The sequence below is a fragment of the Enoplosus armatus genome, chromosome 7, assembly GCF_043641665.1.
Source record: "Enoplosus armatus isolate fEnoArm2 chromosome 7, fEnoArm2.hap1, whole genome shotgun sequence".
NCBI lineage: Eukaryota > Metazoa > Chordata > Actinopteri > Centrarchiformes > Enoplosidae > Enoplosus > Enoplosus armatus.
In genome coordinates, this window is record NC_092186.1 from 16767014 (window position 1) to 16788022 (window position 21009).

At 39.2% G+C, this 21009-nt stretch overlaps 2 protein-coding genes across 4 annotated transcripts in view; both read left to right on the forward strand.

The window, feature by feature from the left end:
- Positions 1–10212: 10212 nt before the first annotated feature.
- Positions 10213–13047, forward strand: LOC139288108 (uncharacterized protein C2orf72 homolog). Of its 3 annotated transcripts, XR_011597433.1 has the most exons (4): positions 10213–11052; positions 11537–11650; positions 11739–11859; positions 12154–13047. XR_011597433.1 is itself a non-coding variant. In XM_070909364.1 (3 exons), exons 1-3 carry the CDS (start codon positions 10278–10280, stop codon positions 12249–12251), a joined length of 987 nt encoding a protein of 328 aa, XP_070765465.1. In that variant the 5' UTR covers positions 10213–10277; the 3' UTR covers positions 12252–13047. The 3 variants fall into 3 exon arrangements, 2 of the variants coding, with proteins under 2 accessions (XP_070765465.1, XP_070765466.1); XM_070909364.1 differs by lacking the exon at positions 11739–11859; XM_070909365.1 differs by lacking the exons at positions 11537–11650; positions 11739–11859.
- A 520-nt stretch (positions 13048–13567) lies between these two features.
- The window catches only part of psmd1 (proteasome 26S subunit, non-ATPase 1), a 36775-nt gene continuing 29333 nt past the window's right edge, over positions 13568–21009 (forward strand). Inside the window, exons 1-16 of the mRNA XM_070908427.1 lie at positions 13568–13708; positions 14581–14624; positions 15163–15236; positions 15692–15861; positions 16142–16350; positions 16663–16806; positions 17040–17266; positions 17723–17783; positions 17896–18024; positions 18183–18271; positions 18375–18453; positions 18556–18729; positions 18985–19096; positions 19504–19700; positions 20158–20253; positions 20868–20932. Of these exons, the coding sequence (XP_070764528.1) occupies positions 13693–13708; positions 14581–14624; positions 15163–15236; positions 15692–15861; positions 16142–16350; positions 16663–16806; positions 17040–17266; positions 17723–17783; positions 17896–18024; positions 18183–18271; positions 18375–18453; positions 18556–18729; positions 18985–19096; positions 19504–19700; positions 20158–20253; positions 20868–20932 (1886 nt within the window). The 5' untranslated portion in view covers positions 13568–13692. The remainder of the gene's footprint in view (positions 13709–14580; positions 14625–15162; positions 15237–15691; positions 15862–16141; positions 16351–16662; positions 16807–17039; positions 17267–17722; positions 17784–17895; positions 18025–18182; positions 18272–18374; positions 18454–18555; positions 18730–18984; positions 19097–19503; positions 19701–20157; positions 20254–20867; positions 20933–21009) is intronic.

Consider the following 21009-nt stretch of genomic DNA (forward strand, 5'->3'; position numbering starts at 1 on the left):
TCATGGCATCATTTCTCCCACTGAGCACCTCTGAAAACACAAAGTGACTCTCCAAATGTTCTGTTGCTGAAAGGAAGGTTGGCCATGGTCACCGCCTTTTCTTAATTCTCACTGATGCCATTCTTTATGTGGCTCCGTGCCTGCAGTTCAGAAGAGATAATTCAATTAATGCAGCCAAGGCCTGCATTTAAAAAACCTCGCCTTTTTGTCTGAGAGATTTGCATCATAAAACTCCGCCACACAGCTGAAGGTCCTCTAACATTTTATGCTTTTGAAATGTTAAGATGGTAAAATGAAATATACATTCACTTTCAAACAAGGCCATTACCTCGACAACAAGATGTCCTTATGGAAATGTTTAATAACTGCACAATGTCAGTTCATTGTAAAACAGAAAGGAGTCTTTTGGGATTTATAGATGTGTATATGTGTTACATTTAAGTTTTGTTCCCTGAAATAACAGTGAGCAATGGCAGGAGGTGACTTTCACATCAAAGGTCTGGTGGAAACATAAAGAGTGATTTCTCACTTATACAGCTGATACATTTTCACATTTGACTAATGACTAAGCTGCCAAATTGTAATGGCCATGGTTTTTAGGTCCCATTCACAGAGATGAATAACAGAGATATTTTATTCAAGTGTTTTTAGTTTATTCAGCAATACCTCTGTTTATTTTACTCGAGGGGCAGGATTATTATGTTGATGATTACTCACAATGTACTACTGTAGATATGAAACTTTGAAGTTTGGAATGGGTCCTGGTAGATAGTTTAATTTCTCGTTATTACATTAAGTTAGACAGATGATGCTTTCAACAAACATCAGATATCACTGTCATGTTACTGATGAAGAATTTGCGAAGGAAGAGGATGCAGAGAAGTAAATACTTCTAAATCCTCAAGTAAGAGTGCAGATATAAGTCCACTCAATTAATCATAACTGAAATCTAGTAAATGTGTAATGTTCAGTTGTCTACTAACATCTGTGATTAGTATTTTCCTCTTCATCTGATGAATGCTTTGAGTTTTTTTGTGTTTTGCCATTCTGAAGCAGCCACTCAGGTCTGTGGAGCTTGTCGACTCTGGTGACCTCTGACCTGTCATGCACTGTGGGTTTAGCCTGACGTATTCAAGGTGTTACCATCTGTGCCCCCCCACCCCACCACCCCACCCCTACCCCCAGCCCTCGTCTCTCTCTGCGGACAAGTCCTCTGTGTCCAGGTCCACTGGGCTGGAAAAGTTGCTTACAGTGGACTGTTTGTTTGGCTTTGTAAATGTCTCAGCCCTGGAGAGAGAATGGACAGAGGAGTGGCAGGGCTCCTGCAGGACACTTGTCTTGTGTTTTCTCTCTTTTTTTCTTTTCTTTTTGGTTAACAGTGCTCCAGAGGGCTGCGATTCTCTGAACCTACGAGTTAACTTGTAACCCAGTGACCTCTGACTCTATGTGTATCCAAACTTAACTTGTCTGTGTGTGTGTGTGTGTGTGTGTGTGTGTGTGTGTGAGTAACCAATACATTTCACATCAGAAAGACCAGTGGTGGCTAGAAACTCTAACAGATTCAAAAACATGTCATCATTACAACAAATAATAATATATGATACATTCATAACAATCTAAAAACACACATTTTCATGCTTTAGTCATATTTTGGACCACATAAGAATTCAAAACTTAAGCCAGATCAGTAGTGCATATTGATTTATCGTGTAAAATATACAGTAATCTTTAATCATGAAAATTCTCTTTAAAACAATTCTTTGTACACAGTTAATGTGCAATCACAGGAGCATGGGATCTATTTTAAAGAGATCAGTTTACACACAAACACAAACAAGAGATGATAAAAAAAACAATGAAAACACTAGAGACCATCTTGCAATGGGATCACACCAGCCGCGACACCTGTCAACATGTTGACATCCCGACCCACAAGTACTCAGTAGACATTACTACATTATTACATGAGTACTCAGTACTCAGAGGTCAGACTACATCAACATACTAACATTCTGGGATACAGTGATCCACAACTTAAAACAAATGTGGGGCATAAATTGCCCCTTCCCTACTTCCTACCCCCTACTTTCGTCACCCTTTGCTCGGACTAAATTATGGAAATCATCAGAATATAATGGAAACATCTTGTAGTACAGTTACAAAAGGTTGGCAACACGTGCACAATACAACTCTGTCTGTACATTGAATGTTTAGCTTGTTTTAGCATCTAGAAATGCATTCTAATATGTGAAGTGGACTGAACAGGTCTAATCACTGAGGGGATTGATTATCTGGTCAGCTCTATGTCAGTGGGTACGGTATTATAATATTTCATTATTATTACAGATGCATTCATGTTTGTAATATTTTGAACTGGTCTCTATATTGTTGGGTAGTTTAATCTATTACAAGATAACTCATCTCATAAACTGTAAAATCTTATTCTACAAACTAACAAGTGACTTCAGCTGTCAGAATAATGTAGTGGAGTACAAAGTACAATATATAAATGTAGTGGAGTGGAAATTTAAAGTAGCATAAAATGGAAGTACTCAAGTAAAGTACACGCAACTTGTTCTTAAGTATATTACTTAATTAAATGTACTTACTTTCCACCACCAGGGTGTGTGTGTGTGTGTGTGTGTGTGTGTGTGTGATTCAGATGTGAGCAGGGCTTTCAAGAGGCCCCAAGCAGCACAGGGCCCTTCTGAACGGTGAGGTGACTGCTGAGTGCACCTGATGTGACGTGATCTTGTCAAATCTCCCAGAATTTAGAGCAGCACCACCAGCAAATGTGCAAATCCACCACTGTCACTTATTTTCCAGCCATTTGCATGCCTGAAGTTTCCCCAAGCAGCCGCAGCATTTGCTGTGTCAGCCTGCTGACGTGGGACTGACACTCGAAGTAGACTGTTAAATTCAGAAACATCTTTTGAAGGGAATTTCAATGACCTCTGTGTGGTTTGAATCATTTCTGACGATCAATGCACACATCAACAGCTTAACCAGCTAAACCATGTCCCAAAGCCTTAACAGATGGCGCTGTGGACGTTCTCTGTGAGTAATGTGTCATCCTGCAGTAATGACACCACAAACAAGACAAGTTGGCCCAGACACTGAACGTGCAATCAATTTATTCATATTCATCATTCCTTCTCCCAAAGGCACTTGTTTTGTTTTGACATGCTGATAGCGAGTGCATATTTTGCTCCTCTCTGGCATTCATTGAGTCTTACAGTCCGCTGTGGTATTGGTGATGTATTTAATTGCACACAGCACATGATGCTTCTTGGGTGGCAGTACCAGGGACCTGGCAAGGTTTGACTTAGAGTGTCATTGGAGACGAGTAAAAAATATCACTCTCAGTGGGAAGACACTGCCACCTAGTGGACAAAAGGCTGCACAGGCTTTTGTTGCTGAAAAGTAAATATACAACAATTATTATACAGTCCTGCCGTCTAAAAGGTTATTCTTTAACTGCTCATGACATTGATGAAACTGAAGGAGCAACTACTGTTTGGCTGGAAAATATTTGATTCAGAGATCTAATGAGGAAGAGCTTTACTGTCATTACACACTGATCTACTGTTTGTTTGGTAACACTTTATTTAGTGGAGGATTTATTCCTGTGTAATCATTTATGAGGCATTAAAGTACGTAATAGTAATGTGTAATTAATGTAATAAACTCTTCCTTTTCATAAAGAATAGCAATCCTTTTATTTGTCATAAAAAATGCATACAGGAAATCGGGTATTGAAATGACTGGATAATTGACAAAAAATACCATGACTTTGTGTTGCAGATGCAAAACATTTTCATTTCTGTAATTATTGACTCTGGACAAGTAAAATCTGACAGTGAGTTGTGGGGAAGAGTGATCTCACAAAGTAAGTAAGTAAAATAAAATGTCATTAGTTTCTGCATAATACAACTTATTTGTGTATACATAAAGTCAATCATATACGGTGCAATCACAGTGAAATGTGTGTAAAAAAAAACTGTGTAAATGTAAACACACTCAAAAGCCCAAAACACTACAGCAAGGTTTGGAGAAGCAGTGGTGTAAAGTCAAAGTCATTCATAATAAATGTTCTACAACATGATATAAAACTGTTATGCACCGCTGTAATGGTTTTAACATTTCATGTTATGACTGCAGTAAAGTGCATCAGTGAAGGGCTAAAGTTCATCAGAAAGGGCTTTGTAGACCAAAGGCGATTTCTTACTGTTAGCTTTAGCTCCTCAATTTACCTTTATTACTTATGACTGGACTCAACCTGTGACTGTGCTTTATTTAGGGTTTACATATACAAAGATTATATATATATACACACAAATATATATATATATATACAAATATATAATGTTGAACAAAAGAATGTAAGCATCAAGCTCAGTTAGTTAGTTTGTGGTTTTTACTGAAAGCAATTGTGAAACAGTATTGGACAACAAATTCAATGCTAGTGATTACAAAACAGGAAACAATATCGTAAACATAAATATTGCATCACTGCACAGGCTATCTGTATCTTTCAGAATAGATTTTAAAGTCCTTTTACTTATCTACAAAACCTTACATAATCTAGCACCTTTGTATATCGTGAATGCCTTTCATTTTATGTCCCAACAAGACCTCTCAGATCTTCCTTTCTTTTAGAAGTTCCCAAAGTGTCCCACAAGAAATCTGATGAGGCTGCTTTCTGTTTTTATGGCTCTAAACTGTGGAACACCCTCCCCTTGCATCGAACAGCAAACTCCACTGGAATTTTCAAAAAGAAATGCTTATTTTTTTTATTATTGTTATTGTGTATTTTTGTATGAAGCCCCTGTCAAAAGGTTATCACTAGGTTTCCAGGAATAGACTCTCTCCAGAATGCTGCTTTTACTGAAGTGCCCTCTTGTGGAAGAACTCAATAATTGCATGCATGTGTAAGCACATCCATATATACAGTATGTTAAGGTGAGGTGTAGGAATGCAGTGTAGATTATCTGTGGCATTAATTATTTTCATCATTCTAAACAACATATCCAGTACATGAATACATTTTTCTCATGTTGCCTGAAGCCAATGACTGCCTTCTCCCATATATTTGAAAGCATGTGAAGCATTAGTTAGATCCTGTTTTTTTAGTCCATATTAGATGACACTTCATCAGAGCACTAACTGTGTCTTCATTTTACAAGATGCTGCAGATATTTGCTATGTTGATCACCATGTCATACTGCCATGTAAAGAGCTAGACCTACCGTATGAAAAGAGATATTTTTTCAGTTTCTCATCCCCTACTTGTATGTCTCATACACAAATACACACACAACATAATTGCAATCATGTTCTTGGTAAGGTCAGTCAAAGAATTAGTAAGATTATATCAAGGAATCTGAATGATTTAATAAGTTTTGTAAGACTAGTTTGATAATAGTCACATCAGGCACACTGCTCAGTGTTCTCATTTTCAGGGATTTCCCAGTTTAGAGGTATCATAACAACTCCAGAAACCTGTTCTGTTGTCTGGTTAGCTTGCCTCAGTTTACAAAGACCCATGGATCAGTTAACATGACTGTGGTATCATTAACGGCAACCTCACTCCCACTACAAGCAGATCCACCACACAGCTGATTATCGCTCTTGAAATATCTGATGCTTTTTCTTTTTGGGACATTTTAAAGTCTGTGTAGATGCTGTACTGCATGAAGTCACTATTCTTACCCACATTTATGTGTCACTTTATCATGATTCATGTGCTGTATATTATTTCATCTGTATGATAACAATCCTTAATATCAGTGACATGAATCTGAGCTGGTTGCTTTACTGTATATGCATATTAAATTATTGTTTCACCTGTTTGATGAATGTGAAACATTTTGTACTAGAAAAGCTGTTTTTCCCCCTTTTTGTATATTGAGTTACAACACCAAACAGTTCTAGCCTTAATTCCTATGAGTTGTTTGTTTTTTTACATATTAAATATTCCAGATAAATTCCATAACCTTTTTGTATTTTTCCACCACTCCCCCATGTCACAGCCTTTGTGAGGAGACAAAACCTGGCTGAAATGTAATATCTATTATTCCAGGTCTGGTCTATTGTGTGTGGTTTAAAACTGGGGCATTATGATGTTTCTTCCCAGAAACATTTGACTTTCTGCTCACTATGGCAAAGAGGACAGCTTGTTTTGGGGCTCTGCAGTTAAAAAGTTGGACCATAGTTGGTTTTGGTCGCTTGCTTTTCTTACTGCTTCTTGGAACTGTATTTGTTGGTAAGAAATTTACACTTTTAAATAAACATTTCCTGCAAAACATGTTTTGTTGTTTGATAGTGCAGAGTGCTACACAGACTCTTTGTGATATTATAACACCAAAACAGTTGTTGTTCTCATAAGAATATCTATTATGTAAATGTAATGTTTGACAATAATGACTTTCTATAAGTGTCACAATGACCATAAAGTTTTAAAGAGAAAATCCACCCAAAATACTGAACAGCCATTTGTAATTTAGATATATTTCTGGGTCAAACAAGACAAGTTGTGTTTTACAAAAGGCAGCATAGTGGCAGTTATCAACACACCCGATAACTGTCAACCATGTAGCTATCTAAGTCCAAACCCAGCTGACTGATATGGAGCTAACATCTCTCTTGTGTAAAAACGTTGTTCTTGGAAATGGAAACCACAAAATAAGGTGGAAGCACCCAAGTTAGGATGTAGAAAAGTGGGAACATATAAAAGTAAATACTACATTTTATGGCACCAAAGAAAATCCTGGAATGCAATGAACGACACATCATGATGTCCAACAGTACGTGTAGTGTAGGGCAGACTTTGCTTCCTAATAAAGCTGGTCACCTAAAAATTGTAAAAGTACCGTCACTGCTATAGTCTTCTTATCAGTGTGTTGCTTTTTTCTCATCTAAAGTTTAAAATGTCTCTGATGTTTCAAACATGCCATTGCCAGGTTACAACAATGGTAATCCATACAATTATAGGATTGGAGATACTGTTTTGCAGTGGTATTCTGTTGGTTTAAACTTCAACAAACAAAATGTCTCAGGTTCTTGGGGGGAGTCTGGGCCATGGAGAGGAGGACCCACCTCCAGGTCATTGGAGGATCAACCACTCCTGCAGCATTCCTTCCCTACAGGTTATCAGTGTTTCTGTGCACTTGACTGAAGAGGAAACTAGGTCAAGTTAAATATTAGTGTATTCCATCAGCACAAACATTATAAATGTTCCGTTGTAACTATATTAAAACCAAAAGACAACAATTAAATGTCCTGCCTTTTCTGTAATATATCCACAGTCTTGCCAATGCCACTGCAGATTCCACCTGACACCAACATGACAGAAATCAAAGTCAGAAGAAGAAGAAGAAGCTCTTCCTCCGCTGACGCTGAAGACTCTGTTTTGCCTCCAAAGATCCTGACAGCCTCTCATCTTTCGTCTCTCAGAGATCTGGTGTCAGACAAGAAAATCACAGGTTGTGCAATCGTACCACACCTCCTCTCTCAACTCAAAACATCATGATAAAATCAAAAAATGTTATCTGTGACCTTAAAATGAGTTGACCTGGACCAAGTACTGTTTGCAAATATGTGTTGTTGTGTCAGATGGGTACAGAGCAACATCATCAGCACTATTTAGCATTTAAAAAGGAAATCCTACACTAGTGTTTGCCTACATCCTTTAGATAATTTAAAACTGTTAGTCAATAGAGAAAAACAGTATCTGAGTTGTATCAACTCTAGCAGTGATTAAATAACACCCCAACCAAACTCAACAGCTGCACTGTGGGTGAAACTCACTGCTTCTAAAAACTAAAATAACATTTCCCGAGTAAGGTAAGGCATTGAGTAACAGCTTTTCTGTTTTTGAAAAGTATTGTAGTAGTTTGCAACCTATGATATGAGTTTTTGAAAAAATAAATTAAAAAAAACAAAGATATGTGTTTCTGAAGGTTGATAGACCTACTGGTGCTGATACTGTTTGTTGCTGTTTGTATGATTTTTATCTGACATTCGACAACACACTGAATCAAAAGCATTGTTACTCTCCACTCTATAGGTCAAAACACTGCACTGTACATATATAACCTATAGGGACAGACAGCGCGCCCTGACAAAAGTTTCAACCACAAGATGTCAGCAAAAGAAAAAATCTCAGCTTGTGTGCTACTTTTTAAACTACTACGCCAAAGCTTCACTGTTTCCCATAAGGTAGTGTTGACTGTGTGGGCGGGAAAGTCTGAACAGTATTTCTACATTAACAGACTTATCTTTATACTGCATTTGCACCGGTGTCAACACAGGAGGAAAGGAAAAAGGAAAAGCAAAAACAAATGTGGGTTGTTGAACAGGTACAGTAACATTAAAAATAGCAGTGTGTATAGTTAGCCATAGGGAGGTTAACCACAGCCGCCCACATCCCTCCAGTCAGTCCGTCATGGGACACTAAAAACCTTCTCTAGGACCAGTGAAATTATGTTGTGTGTGTCTTTTGTTGCATTTCAATGATTCATTTCTCAAGGAAAGGACATTGTGTTGCTGTGTGTATGAAATGTGGTCTGACTTGAAACACTGGGATACACAGTATTGCCAAGTGAAAAGATTTATTTACAAACATAGTAATGCAGAATTTGATGAAAAACAAAAAACAGAAGTTTTCTGTATCTTTTGAATGGTGAACATCCTCCAGCATACTAGAGACAAAATGACTGGTTGTTAATTAAAGACCAAAATCACTCCAATACATCAGTCAGTCCAGTTTAACCCAGATTGCAACAGTTATTTAGCCCGGGTCTAAATACAAGCTTTGCAACAATGATGGCACATGCAAACTTGTAGAAACCACTTCAGTTGCCTTGCCTTGATATTTTCACTATAATGCAATTCATATGAGAACCTCCCTTTTTTTGCAGTTCGCTTAGGTCTTCGAGTCTCCCTCACTGGTCCAAGTGAGCTTCTTGACCCTCAGCTCCTCCTTTCCCTGAACAAAGAGGTCAGTAGCTTAACCAACACATTCAAATACTTTTAAAGGCAAAGAGATGTGAATTGAGTTCTTCAAATTGTTAAAAAAAAAAAAAAAAAAAAAATTAAAAAAGGGCAACAGGGATCACAGATATTAACAAGATATTAACCTTGTGGTATCTGCTCTGCATGTCATTGAGAGGGATTACAAATATGATCAACTACAAAAATAAAACTGTTCACCGTTAATGGTAAAAGAAAAGACTAAATTGAATATCAGCAGTGTTTATTGTGCATAGAAGACATGTTAGACATTAAATACACAGAGAAGCAGATATCTCAGTCAGTCAGTTGGAGAGCAATGACATGATGAAGCAAGTTCAGTTTGAAGAAAAGCCAAACAACAAACACACCACCCAACTAATCAATGTTCAGCCAGTCTAAAGGACAAAGGCCAAAACCTCTGTATTGGTGTTGGTCTGACTTCATAGTTTATTATTTATTCATCAGCAAACAATGATTCAAGTCCACACAGACTAGGTGCTAGTTATCTAATTTGTATTTCAATTCATGAACTCAGTGGCATTTTGAGACTGACAGCACCTTTTAATTAAAGAACAGGCATGGGTGGATTAAAGGATTAGAGTCTCAAGAACTCAACACACTGCTGATGTAGTGGGGGGTCTAAGAGTGATTTTACAAAGAAGCCAAGCATCGCTGAAGCTATTTGAACAATTATGTAGAAAAAGCAGGTCAGACAAGTGACGCTCTCGTCTTGAAGTTGCTGCTTATGACTGTCCTCTCTTTGTTTCCTCTTTTCTTTGAGAAGCCAGGAATCCACAACATTGGAGGGACGGCAGGACTCTTCTCCATGAGAATAGTAGGAATAAAGAGAGTGACCTCCGCACCCTGATTTCATCATCCACAGTCCATCCCAGGATCTCTTGGATTGTTTCTGAGAAATTCATGAAATGATAACTATTCTGTTTCTTCTTGAAGCCCATGCTGCTGATGTTATATGATCTTGTGTAGTACCCGTTTTCTGTGTTTAATTACCTATTAAAGATTAACTTAATTATCTTGTAACTCTGTCTGTGTTGCATGCGGTGACTGACAGTTGGCCCCGCCCACTAAAAAGACCAGCCAATAGAAATAGACGCTGAGTCTTTATCCCCACCCTCCCTACTGGAGTTCCTGGTGACCGTGAGGAAGCTCTCTCTGCACTTCACCGGTCAGGGAGGTGGTTGTGAATGGCTTGACGGCTCATTGTAAATAAAAAGGATCCGCGCAGCCGTAATTGCGCAAGGATGGCAGACTCGGCCTCCCTGGAAGACACGCTGCCCGAGGAAGAGAGGGAGTTTCTGAGGATTATAGCTTTGATCGGAGGCAAAGAGAGGATTTACGTGGTGAGTGATGCATGTGAAAGTAAAGAGGTGGACGGGGACGACGCTGGAATATTGAAGGAGTTCCTCCGTGACATGTTTGCTGGCAGCCTGGCGAACAGCATGGGACAGCCCCACTCCTCTCCGCCAAGCAGTCACGGCGACACTGCCAGTGCAAACCACATTTGCTGCAAGACAGAGACTGTTAAGAGCAATGAGATACCTCTAACGACGAGGCACAAGGATTTGGATTTGAGAGGGTGTCCGGTGGGAGAGGACAGCGAGAAGGAGAAGCGGCCAACGCTCAATGGCAACGTTCAGAGGACAGCAACGAGGAGGGCAAACATTTACAGCCTAAAGCGAACCATAGACTCTCCTATCATCATATTCATCTTCAGACAGACATTTCTCAGCAAAACTTCAAACGAGCTGTGCTTAAAAGAGATCTTGAAGGACGTAAAGGCACGTACGAAACATGCCAGAATCGCCCGACCAGCTCTGATTGGATTAATACGCACCAGACAGGAGAGCGCCGAGACGCGTCAGTGTGCGCAACTCCTGGAGTGTCTGATCCGCTCGGTGTTCCACAAACATTCACCAGAGACAGTGTGGGTCGGCTGTTTCATCCCGAAGACAGAAGACAAAATGCTCATCATCAAGAAAAACGCCTGCAAAGTTATATACTCATCTCAAACAGCAGGTGTTATGACATACACTGTCCATGTTCTTTAGTATAATGTAAACTTATTGAGTGTTTTCTGTTTGCCCAAACCCAAGCATTTCTTTTGCTCAAGCACAGAGGTCAGCGAGGCAGATGCCTATCAACATGAAGTTTGAACCCAAGGCACCATGCAGATTTGATCATGCATGAAATATTAGATTGAAGAACTACAATATGTAGAATGGATTAGATATAATACTTTTCCTTATAATAAGATAATTGTAAACTCACTAATGAGCACTGTCACAGTATAAGTCCCTGCAGGGATATTTGCAGGAATCACTGTAGTTAGTGAACTCCATTATTTAGGTCAATCCATGACATTCACAAGACCACACATTTCTGCACACATTTTTCTTCCCAGGGATGGCTGCAAAGGCCCGGGAACAAAAGGAGCATTCATGAAACAATCAGGCCCTTAGATAATCTGCCAAATTGTTAAACGCTTATTATTGCCTTTCAGATAATACCAGGGATAGAGGGAACCCGCTTTTCTGGCCATTCCAATGTTTGTTCTGGTCTCAGAGAAGAGGAGCCAGAGGCCAGGCCAATGTCTCTTCCACCAGCAGGCAAAGAGGTAGCAGCATCGCCTCAACGTGCAGTTTGACTGAGCTATACAGGCATTTCCTTTCGCACTCTTCTTTTTGTCTCGTTTCTTTTCTCAGGGGACTGGAGCTGAACCTAGAATGCACTACATGAGCAAAAGACATGGAAAAAAAGCAGAAGACACTGGTTTAGACTCAATATGCCAGTATGCAGTGTGGCCACAAAATATTTAGCTTTTTGGTAAAACTTTTCTCTTAGTATCACTGTCTGTCCATCTTCAAGTTGTAATGTACAATAAAAAAAAAGAAAGAAATTGTATGCAACAAAAGTAAATTGAAACACTTACAACATTTACAATATTTTCTGGATTGCATTGGCCATCAGATTGACAGACACCTTGTTTCAACACTTTTCGCATATATAGGGAGCAGAGAAATACTTACATCCCACTGCAGCCAAATCGTATCATCATATTAATCATCATTAAACTCAATTGCACAATAAGTAACAATGTTGTCGTTGTTTTTTTTTCAGGTGATGCTGGAAGTGTAGAGGAAAGCATCCCTCTGAAAACCAATTCCTTGTCAGCTCGACCTCCTGTGGAAGGACAATCGGCTGGAGGAGACTGCTGATGTCACGACACATGACCCGTGACTGAAGGCATATCACTGTAGACAATCCTGTGTATACTGTGAGAGAAAAGTTGGCCTCATGGTGCTACAGAGCCTTACTACATGTTACAGTATTTTTTCATGGTGCTCAAAATTCCCACTGCTGAGCCAACATGATTCTTGTCCTGAAGCTGATGTTGCTAAATAGTAAAATCTGTTGTTATCTTGCTGATTTATACATTGTTTTTGATGTCACAAAAGGATTTTCTGTGTATGCTTGGGGCTGATTCAAGTAACTGTTGATCAGGTAGTCATATGAACTGTATCACATATCTAACATCAGTTTTTCCTTTTTTCTGCATATATGCCTAGATAGAGATTTGTCTGTTATTTTAGATTTTGAAAGTGCAGTATGGTTTACAGCAAAAGTACCCCTTCAACATGATGCATAGTCAAGTACAGCGCTGGATTATCAACTGGCCCCAGAACCCAAGTATTTATTGTATTATTTGTCATCTGGTTTGTGCTTGAATTTATTTGAGAATTAATATATCGCCAAAGCACAACATCAACTGACATAACAAAGTCCTTAAATAGGGTCCTGCTTCATTAATAGGAGCCCAGCAGCTAGTTTTTTCCCTGGAGGCCCCCCAGCAGGTTAATCCAGCCATGTTCTGGGAATGTTTCACTTTCAATTATTAGATTTGCGTGCCTTAGATGAGTGCTATTAACAATAGCATTATTTGTAACAGAAATTAATGAAACAACCTTTTATGTATTTATGTAGGCTATTGGTCTCTACATGTAAATAAACACATTTAAGCTTGTGTGAGTGTGCAGCTCTGTTGAAAAGGTCATTACTGCCTGCTAATCTAATATTAATCAACAGACTTAAAATAGGATATTGGGAGATTTGATTGGCAACTGCGTATGCATTCCTTAATCAACACTGTACTGTCATATATTTAGTTATATCACTGGCATCACAGACACATTACACCTTTGATTTCCATGAACGTCGTTTACTCCATAAACTGTACATAGACAGAGAGGGAAAATAACTGATTCACGATAGGCCACCATAGAAAAGCCAGTCCATAAATCGGATACTTTCATTTACAGTATGTCTATAATTCCCTTTAAATGCAATGAGAACTCGTAAAATGGTATTCTACATCCTTATAACACTACGAATGTATCCAACCTATGAGCATACAATGGATAATTTTACATCTCTGTATATTTTAATCAGGCTTAAAAGAAGCCAGCCAACATGGAGGTCCTTTGAGAGGGGTCTTGCGGTACTGGACAAAAAGAAGTTAGCAGCGGCTGCGTTTGGTTCCACTGCTGTGCATTTTCAGATACTACAACTCTTTTATTTTCTTTATCTCCCTAAAAAAACGCACGGAATTTCACCGTCGAACCAGGATCGTGGGGCTGAGGAGGGAATAAAGAGCCAATCATGATAACATCTGCCGGTAAGTCGTAGAAAGTGTCCTTATTTTGCTAGCCATAATGTAAGCTATCTGCCATTGATTTAGCTGAGTCACACAGCTAACGTTAATGTAGCAGTTGTCAGTCAGCCGTTAACCGGTGATGGCTAATAAATCCACTAAAATATTTTCCAGGAAGGAAGAACCCTTTGTAATATGTCTTTGGTATAATTAGGCCACGATTTTATTCACTGTACAGATGTTAAAATATATTGGAATTCGTAATAAGTTCACATAAGTTGAATGCTAACAGTCTTGTACTAGTCCTTGTCACACTGTACAGGATCCTAGCTATTCAGCTTTGATAATAAGGTGTTCAAGTTCATGTTTATATAAACACAGGAATGATTTTTCGTCTTGGAAATACTTCCTAAAGAAACACCTGTTTAAATTATTTCATCCTTTTATATTATTTAGTCCCTCAATACGTCCTGCTGTCAGTGTAACGTAAGCTAGCTAATTGTTCAAAACAGGTTCAGTGTTGACCATTGAACTTGTTCTTTCTGCTACGTTTTTAACATCTGAATTACTTATCAGCTGTAGAGTTCGCTAATCTCCAGTTGTTTCATTAAATATAGTTGGTGTCCGAGTATTTGAATAATTCCACTTCAATTAAAAATTGTCTTTTTGAATGGGTAAACTTTTATTCAAGTGCACCTGGCATCTGAAGTCTGTAAATGATGAAATGATTATGGACAAATACTGCATTTGATAATATTATTATCAATGTGTTAATATGTCTATGTAATTTCCTAGACTGCATTAAAATATAATATATTGCTTGAAAAAGAAGGTATATGAACTTTATGAATCTAGCAACCACTCAGTCAGTTTTGTTTATCTTTCTTTTTTTTTAGCTGGAATTATTTCACTCCTTGACGAGGAGGAGCCACAGCTCAAGGTAAGAAGTGGTTTCAGAGTGCTGGACCAGGTGCCTGAAGATGGCCAACATGCATACAGTGATATTCTAATGTCATGTCATGTCAAACTGCATTCAGAAGTTCACGTGTTAGGACATTGGTTCCACTTGAAATGTTTCATAAGGAGCCAGTGGTAAAGCTTTTGGCATGCATGTGATACACTAAGCAGCTGTACAGAAAAGGAGGCGCATACAGTATGAGGTTGTATAGTATTTATTGATCTCTCTGTCCTCCTTGTTTAATTGGTTTGACTTCCAGTGCATGATGGGCCATGGGATTTTATAATCATGGTCAGCTTTATTAAGTGCCACTCTTCTACATTCTGACAGTGTAAGACTTGAGTAATGAGATCAAGTTGAAGCTCTATACTGACTGTACCTTGAACATAGCTTCCTTCATGGTCCCAAATAATGGAAGAAATTGCGTAAACTAAGCTGGATCTCATGTAATGACAAAATTACAGTGTGACAAAAGTTACCACAGAAATATTATGTGTCTAAATATCTGTTTCACTTGCAGGAGTTTGCTCTTCACAAGCTAGACTCCATTGTGAATGACTTCTGGGCTGAGATTTCAGGATCAGTAGATAAAATGTAAGTACTATTGATGAGCTTGAAACTGTAACTAACATAAGAATTTTACATAAGGCAGCAATAACTTGGCTCCTAGTTTTATTCCTTCTATGTCTCTAGTAGGGAGAAAGATTCACTTTAACTTAAAGTATACTTGGTGAGCGACAACAAGTGGTGACACGTTCAAGACAGTATTGACACACTACATGCAGACAAAATGTAGCAGGGTTTTCCAGTGTGCAATGTGCCTTATGATGACAAGCAGAGTACTGAGTGTTCTTCCAGCGTGTATAATTGAGTAGAAGGTTTCTTTAGCAGATCTCTGCATCCTTCCTAATTACAGAGTTTGCTGCTTTGTGGCAGAAACTGCTCTGTGGGACAGAGAAAAGATCGTTTGATCATTTACGTTCAATAAGGATAAAATAAAGATCTCTTGCCAGTCCAGTTTTATGTAAGCAACTGTTGTGTCCTCACAGCGAGGTCCTGTATGAGGACGAGACATTTCGGAGCAGAGCATTTGCTGCCCTGGTGGCCTCTAAGGTTTTCTACCACCTCGGAGCCTTTGAGGAATCTCTGAACTATGCTCTTGGAGCTGGAGAACTCTTCAATGTCACAGATGACTCAGAATATGTGGAAACTATCATTGGTGAGTGATCAAACAAAAACACACTCATTTACCTGACTTACCTGCTTCATTAGTGATTGTGTAACATTTCTGTTGTTTGGATACTGATGTGACCCTGATTTTTCTTGCCAGTGTGAATGGAAAAAACACATTTCTTACTTCCATTTTACAAACCTACCAGGGCTTTCTGGCAGAGAGAGCCTATAATTGACATATGGAATAAGATATTGACTTGAAGTATGTAATTGAATTCAGAGGTGAAATGGAGCCCCTCTTTTTCATTTTTTATGTTTGCTGCCAGCCAAATGCATTGACCACTACACCAAGCTGCGGGTGGAGAATGCCGAGCTGCCAGAGGACGAAGAGAAGAAAAGCATCGACCCCCGCCTTGAGGGCATTGTCAACAAGATGTTCCTGCGTTGCCTAGATGATCACAAGTACAAGCAGGCCATTGGCATCGCCCTGGAGACCCGGCGACTTGACATGTTTGAGAAGACCATCTTAGAATCGGTCAGCCACTATTGTCATTCGCTGCTGATTTGAGATTAGTTTGTCATATCTACTGCTAGCTTTAATACTCACCAGAATAGCATAGAATAAGTCTTGCACAAGAGTCTAGCATGATAATGCCCCAAAACAGAATTTATGAGAATCACTTTATTCAAATACATAAAACATTTGTCTTGGTGTCACTGACTAATTTCACAGTACATAACTGAATTCCTTTTAGATTTTGAATACTGATGTTTATTATACAGAATTATTTCTTCTTTGTCATGAAATGCGTTGATAACTCTTACTTTTTTTTCTTCTCTCATTCAGAATGATGTGAGTGGCCTCCTTGCCTACAGTCTGAAGGTGTGCATGTCCCTGATGCAGAACAAGAAGTTCCGCAATGAGGTGCTGCGGGTGCTGGTCAAGCTCTACATGAACTTGGAGAAGCCTGATTTCATCAATGTCTGTCAGGTAACAATCAGATCCTCAAAAACACTTTATGCAGCATCTCTCTGACTAATCTGCGTTCATCAGCTTTATACTCAAGGTATGAAATGAAAAGGCATCTCAGCTATTGACGTGCTCCACATACTATGCAACAGTTGGAAGCAATGCTATATATTAATCATATGCGTTTCTCTACTTTCACGCTGTGTCGGAACCTAAAATCCCTCTCCAATAATTTTTTATCCTCACCTCTCTAGTGCCTGATATTCCTGGATGACCCGCAGGCTGTGAGTGACATCCTGGAGAAGCTAGTGAAGGAGGACAACCTGCTGATGGCCTATCAGATCTGCTTTGACCTGTATGAGAGCGCCAGCCAGCAGTTCCTCTCCTCGGTCATCCAGAACTTGCGGACTGTTGGAACACCTATCCCTGCCGTCCCTGGCTCTACAAACACAGGCACCGTGCCCACGCCAGACAAAGACAGGTGGGCAGGGGAAGAGAATAAGGACCCGCTAATACCTCGGCTGAAGCACTGTATCTCGTTCATGTTCACAAAGGCTTGGGGACTTTTCACTGCTAAGGGTTCTGATTTAAGCTTGAGAAAATGTCTTTCTATGAGTTACTAGGAAAGTAACCAAAACTTTCCTAGCATGTCCAGAAAAGTTTTATCCAAGTCTGCAAGTCCTCAGGCACTATGCATTTCAATAGGAGTGTTTAGTACACAAGTTCAGATAATTCTGAGTCAGAATATTTATGAATGAGCCCTATAAACGTTGTTCTTTGGTGTGTGCATCTGTTTTATAGCATTGGTTATACCCTTTGAAAATTTTAGTTTTAATTAACTCTAATACACATGTACATAGGCATATTTGAGTCATCGAGTTAGTTAGTTGAATGAAATTATTCAACATTGACCAAATTTATTTTTTGTTCTTTACAGTGATGCAATGGAAACAGATGACAAGGCTGGCAGCTCCCCGGCTGGAAAGCCGGCAGAAACTGTAAGCTGCTGTTTTGTACTGTAGCACTTTTGTGATACCAGGTGTCAGTGATTTCTAAATAGAGCAACTTTGTTTTGGTTGATCATCATATTGCTTCTCTGTATTTTTATAGAAAGATGAGCCCAAAGACCAGAATGCCAAGATGATCAAAATCCTTAGCGGGGAGATGGCCATTGAGCTGCACTTACAGTTTCTAATCCGAAATAACAACACAGATCTAATGATCCTTAAAAACACAAAGGTAATGAAGGCTAGCAACAAGATGAATGACTTGGAGAACTCAAGTCTATAAAATGTTGTTTACATGTTCAGATGAACTGCAGATTGTACAAAGTCACTGAATTTGCTTTGACAGCTTCCTCTTAAGCTTTTCTATATTTTTGTTCCCCGTCACTCCAGGATGCAGTCCGAAATTCGGTGTGCCACACAGCCACAGTAATAGCCAACTCTTTCATGCACACGGGAACCACAAGCGACCAGTTCCTCAGGTAATCGTGCTGTTAGAACGGAAACATGTTTCATAGATTGTATGGAGAGATTGGTCTAAATGTCACTTCTTCTATGTTTCTAAAATTTTTGTTTGACTTGTAGAGAAAACTTGGAATGGCTTGCAAGAGCCACCAACTGGGCAAAGTTCACAGCCACAGCAAGTCTGGGTGTCATCCACAAGGTACATTTATGTGGATGACTATGATGATAATATAATGCAAATAAAAAAACATACCATTTTATTTCAGTTTCACTTTTGAATATAACATGCTGTGTTTTTCAGGGTCACGAGAAGGAAGCTCTCCAGTTAATGGCCACCTACTTGCCCAAAGACACCTCCCCTGGCTCGGCTTACCAGGAGGGAGGAGGCTTGTACGCCCTGGGACTCATTCATGCCAACCATGGCGGGGACATCATTGACTACCTGCTCAGTCAGCTCAAGAACGCCAGCAATGATGTGAGTTTTTTGACATTTCCTTTGGAAGTAAGCAGCCAAATATATACTTAAATGTGACTCACAAAATGATTGCTGAAAGAGGAAGTAGAATCTGTTTTGAACCAAGTAATAAAATAATATAAAAAATGTAGAATTAAAAGCCTCACTTAGAAGTTTGTAGTTGAGATCAGCAGCGAGTTTAAGTGACTGTAGGTTTGTTAATTTATGTTTCAATGTTTCATCTCTCATGCTCTGTTTTCTACTTCTGTTTCACAGATTGTCCGTCATGGTGGCGCCCTTGGCCTTGGTTTGGCTGCGTTGGGCACAGCCAGACAGGATGTTTACGACCTCCTCAAGTCCAACCTGTACCAGGATGATGCTGTTACTGGTGTGTAGGCCTTCTACTAAATCTCAACAGAAAGGTTTTTTTCTGCAGCGTGGCTAACCAGTTTTTGGACCTCAATCCCCTGCTTACTAGAACTGACTACTTAAAACTTAAAGCGTACACACCTTAACGAAAATTACAAAAAAATAATGATAATAGAAAAATAAATTCTGATACCATTTTGATTCAGGTTGCACAGAAATATTGAAACATATTGTTAACAAATGAGTGATGAAATGCTTGAAAATGACAATTTTATTTTTGTGTGTCATATAGCTAAATTAATATAGCAGCAAAAAGGTGTCTACTACATAGATATGCAGTCCTGTTAAATATTACTGTACACACAACTTTTTTTTTAAAGAACAAAGAAAAACAAGCCATGCTGACAATATCATGTAACCTCTCAGGTGAAGCTGCAGGCCTGGCCCTCGGTCTGGTTATGCTGGGCTCCAAGTCGGCCCAGGCCATCGAGGACATGGTTGGCTATGCTCAGGAGACACAGCACGAGAAGATCTTGCGTGGTCTGGCAGTGGGAATTGCCCTGGTCATGTATGGACGCATGGAGGAGGCTGATGCCCTCATTGAAAGCCTCTGCAGAGACAAGGTAAGGCTGAGGAGCCATCAGTAAGCATGTCATGTACACCATGAGATCAGAGTTGTTTTATTTCCCAACAACAATGAAGGTTGTAGTACTTTGTTTTCATGGCATTGGTGCAGCTTACGCATACAGTAACACAATACATATGGAATGACATGAGCTTCATTAATCCCTTGAGAAGTGGGGAGGGTATTAAAAATAATCTCAGTGCATGTTACTAGGGCATTGCTCTCCATAAACCTTGCAAGTACAGTTCCAATGTTTGATGTATGTATGTATGTACTTTTACAACCCTGTGTTGTGTGTGTATCCCATGTCACTCATGAGGCTCTTCCTCTGTACTTTGTGCCAGGAATCCTTCTATAAGAGCTAGATGTGGGAAATGACTCAAACTATGTTGACCGTAGTTGTGGATCCAGACACAAAGTTTCAAAGTTCTGCTTTCCTTCACTGTTTATGATAGGACCCCATCCTGCGACGCTCTGGTATGTACACGGTGGGCATGGCTTACTGCGGCTCCGGGAACAACAAGGCCATCCGACGCCTGCTACATGTCGCTGTAAGTGTTTCCTGTTTGGCCCTCTACACATTATTTCACTGAAATGGGTTTATCATGCTGGCAGCTTGAGATGCCAACAGCCAGGGCTGCACAACTGTGGCTGGCATCACAATCCATGTTAGTTTAATACTGTGATTATGATTGTTTAAAAAATTTCTATTGGAGTGAAATATTTGTTCATGCTTAAATCACAAGATTCACATTCAGCTTTAACATAGTACGTTAGAGTTTTCCTATTTGTGCCTGAAGCTGTACTAAAGGTTAATTTAGCTCAGACATCTTTTATTAAAACTAGTACTATTAGACCCACAATGAATTCAGATGGTTCTAATAGTTCTAATATTGCAACACTTCATTTTAACAAGGACAAAGACTAAGATTATGACATTACAGTTTAAAGAGTTATGTATATACATCAATCATTATGCTTAAATTTGCAAAAGCTTCGTACCTCAAAGGTGTGAACAATTGGTTGTCCTGTAGGTGGCACCTTATACAAGCTAAAGTTAATAGATGGTGTGATAGTAGAGCATATTCTTCATATTGTGAGCCATAAGAGAGCTACATCATAATTGATCAATCATAATTTGACTGCTTTGCTTGTTTTAATTAAGGTGAGTGACGTGAATGATGATGTCAGAAGGGCTGCTGTCGAGTCCATTGGCTTCATCTTGTTCAGGTAAGGACCAGACTGAATTACCTGAGCTATGAACACGGTTTATTTTCATGTACCAGAGGGCTTTCTCTTTGGAGCCT

Excerpts from the sequence above, each read along its gene's own strand:
- LOC139288108 (XM_070909364.1), top strand. The coding sequence starts at position 10,278 with ATGGCAGACTCGGCCTCCCTGGAAGACACGCTGCCCGAGGAAGAGAGG. Across the intron at positions 11,053-11,536 it reads ATACTCATCTCAAACAGCAG|ATAATACCAGGGATAGAGGG; the intron begins GTGTTATGACAT and ends ATTGCCTTTCAG. Across the intron at positions 11,651-12,153 it reads TTCCACCAGCAGGCAAAGAG|GTGATGCTGGAAGTGTAGAG; the intron begins GTAGCAGCATCG and ends TTTTTTTTTCAG.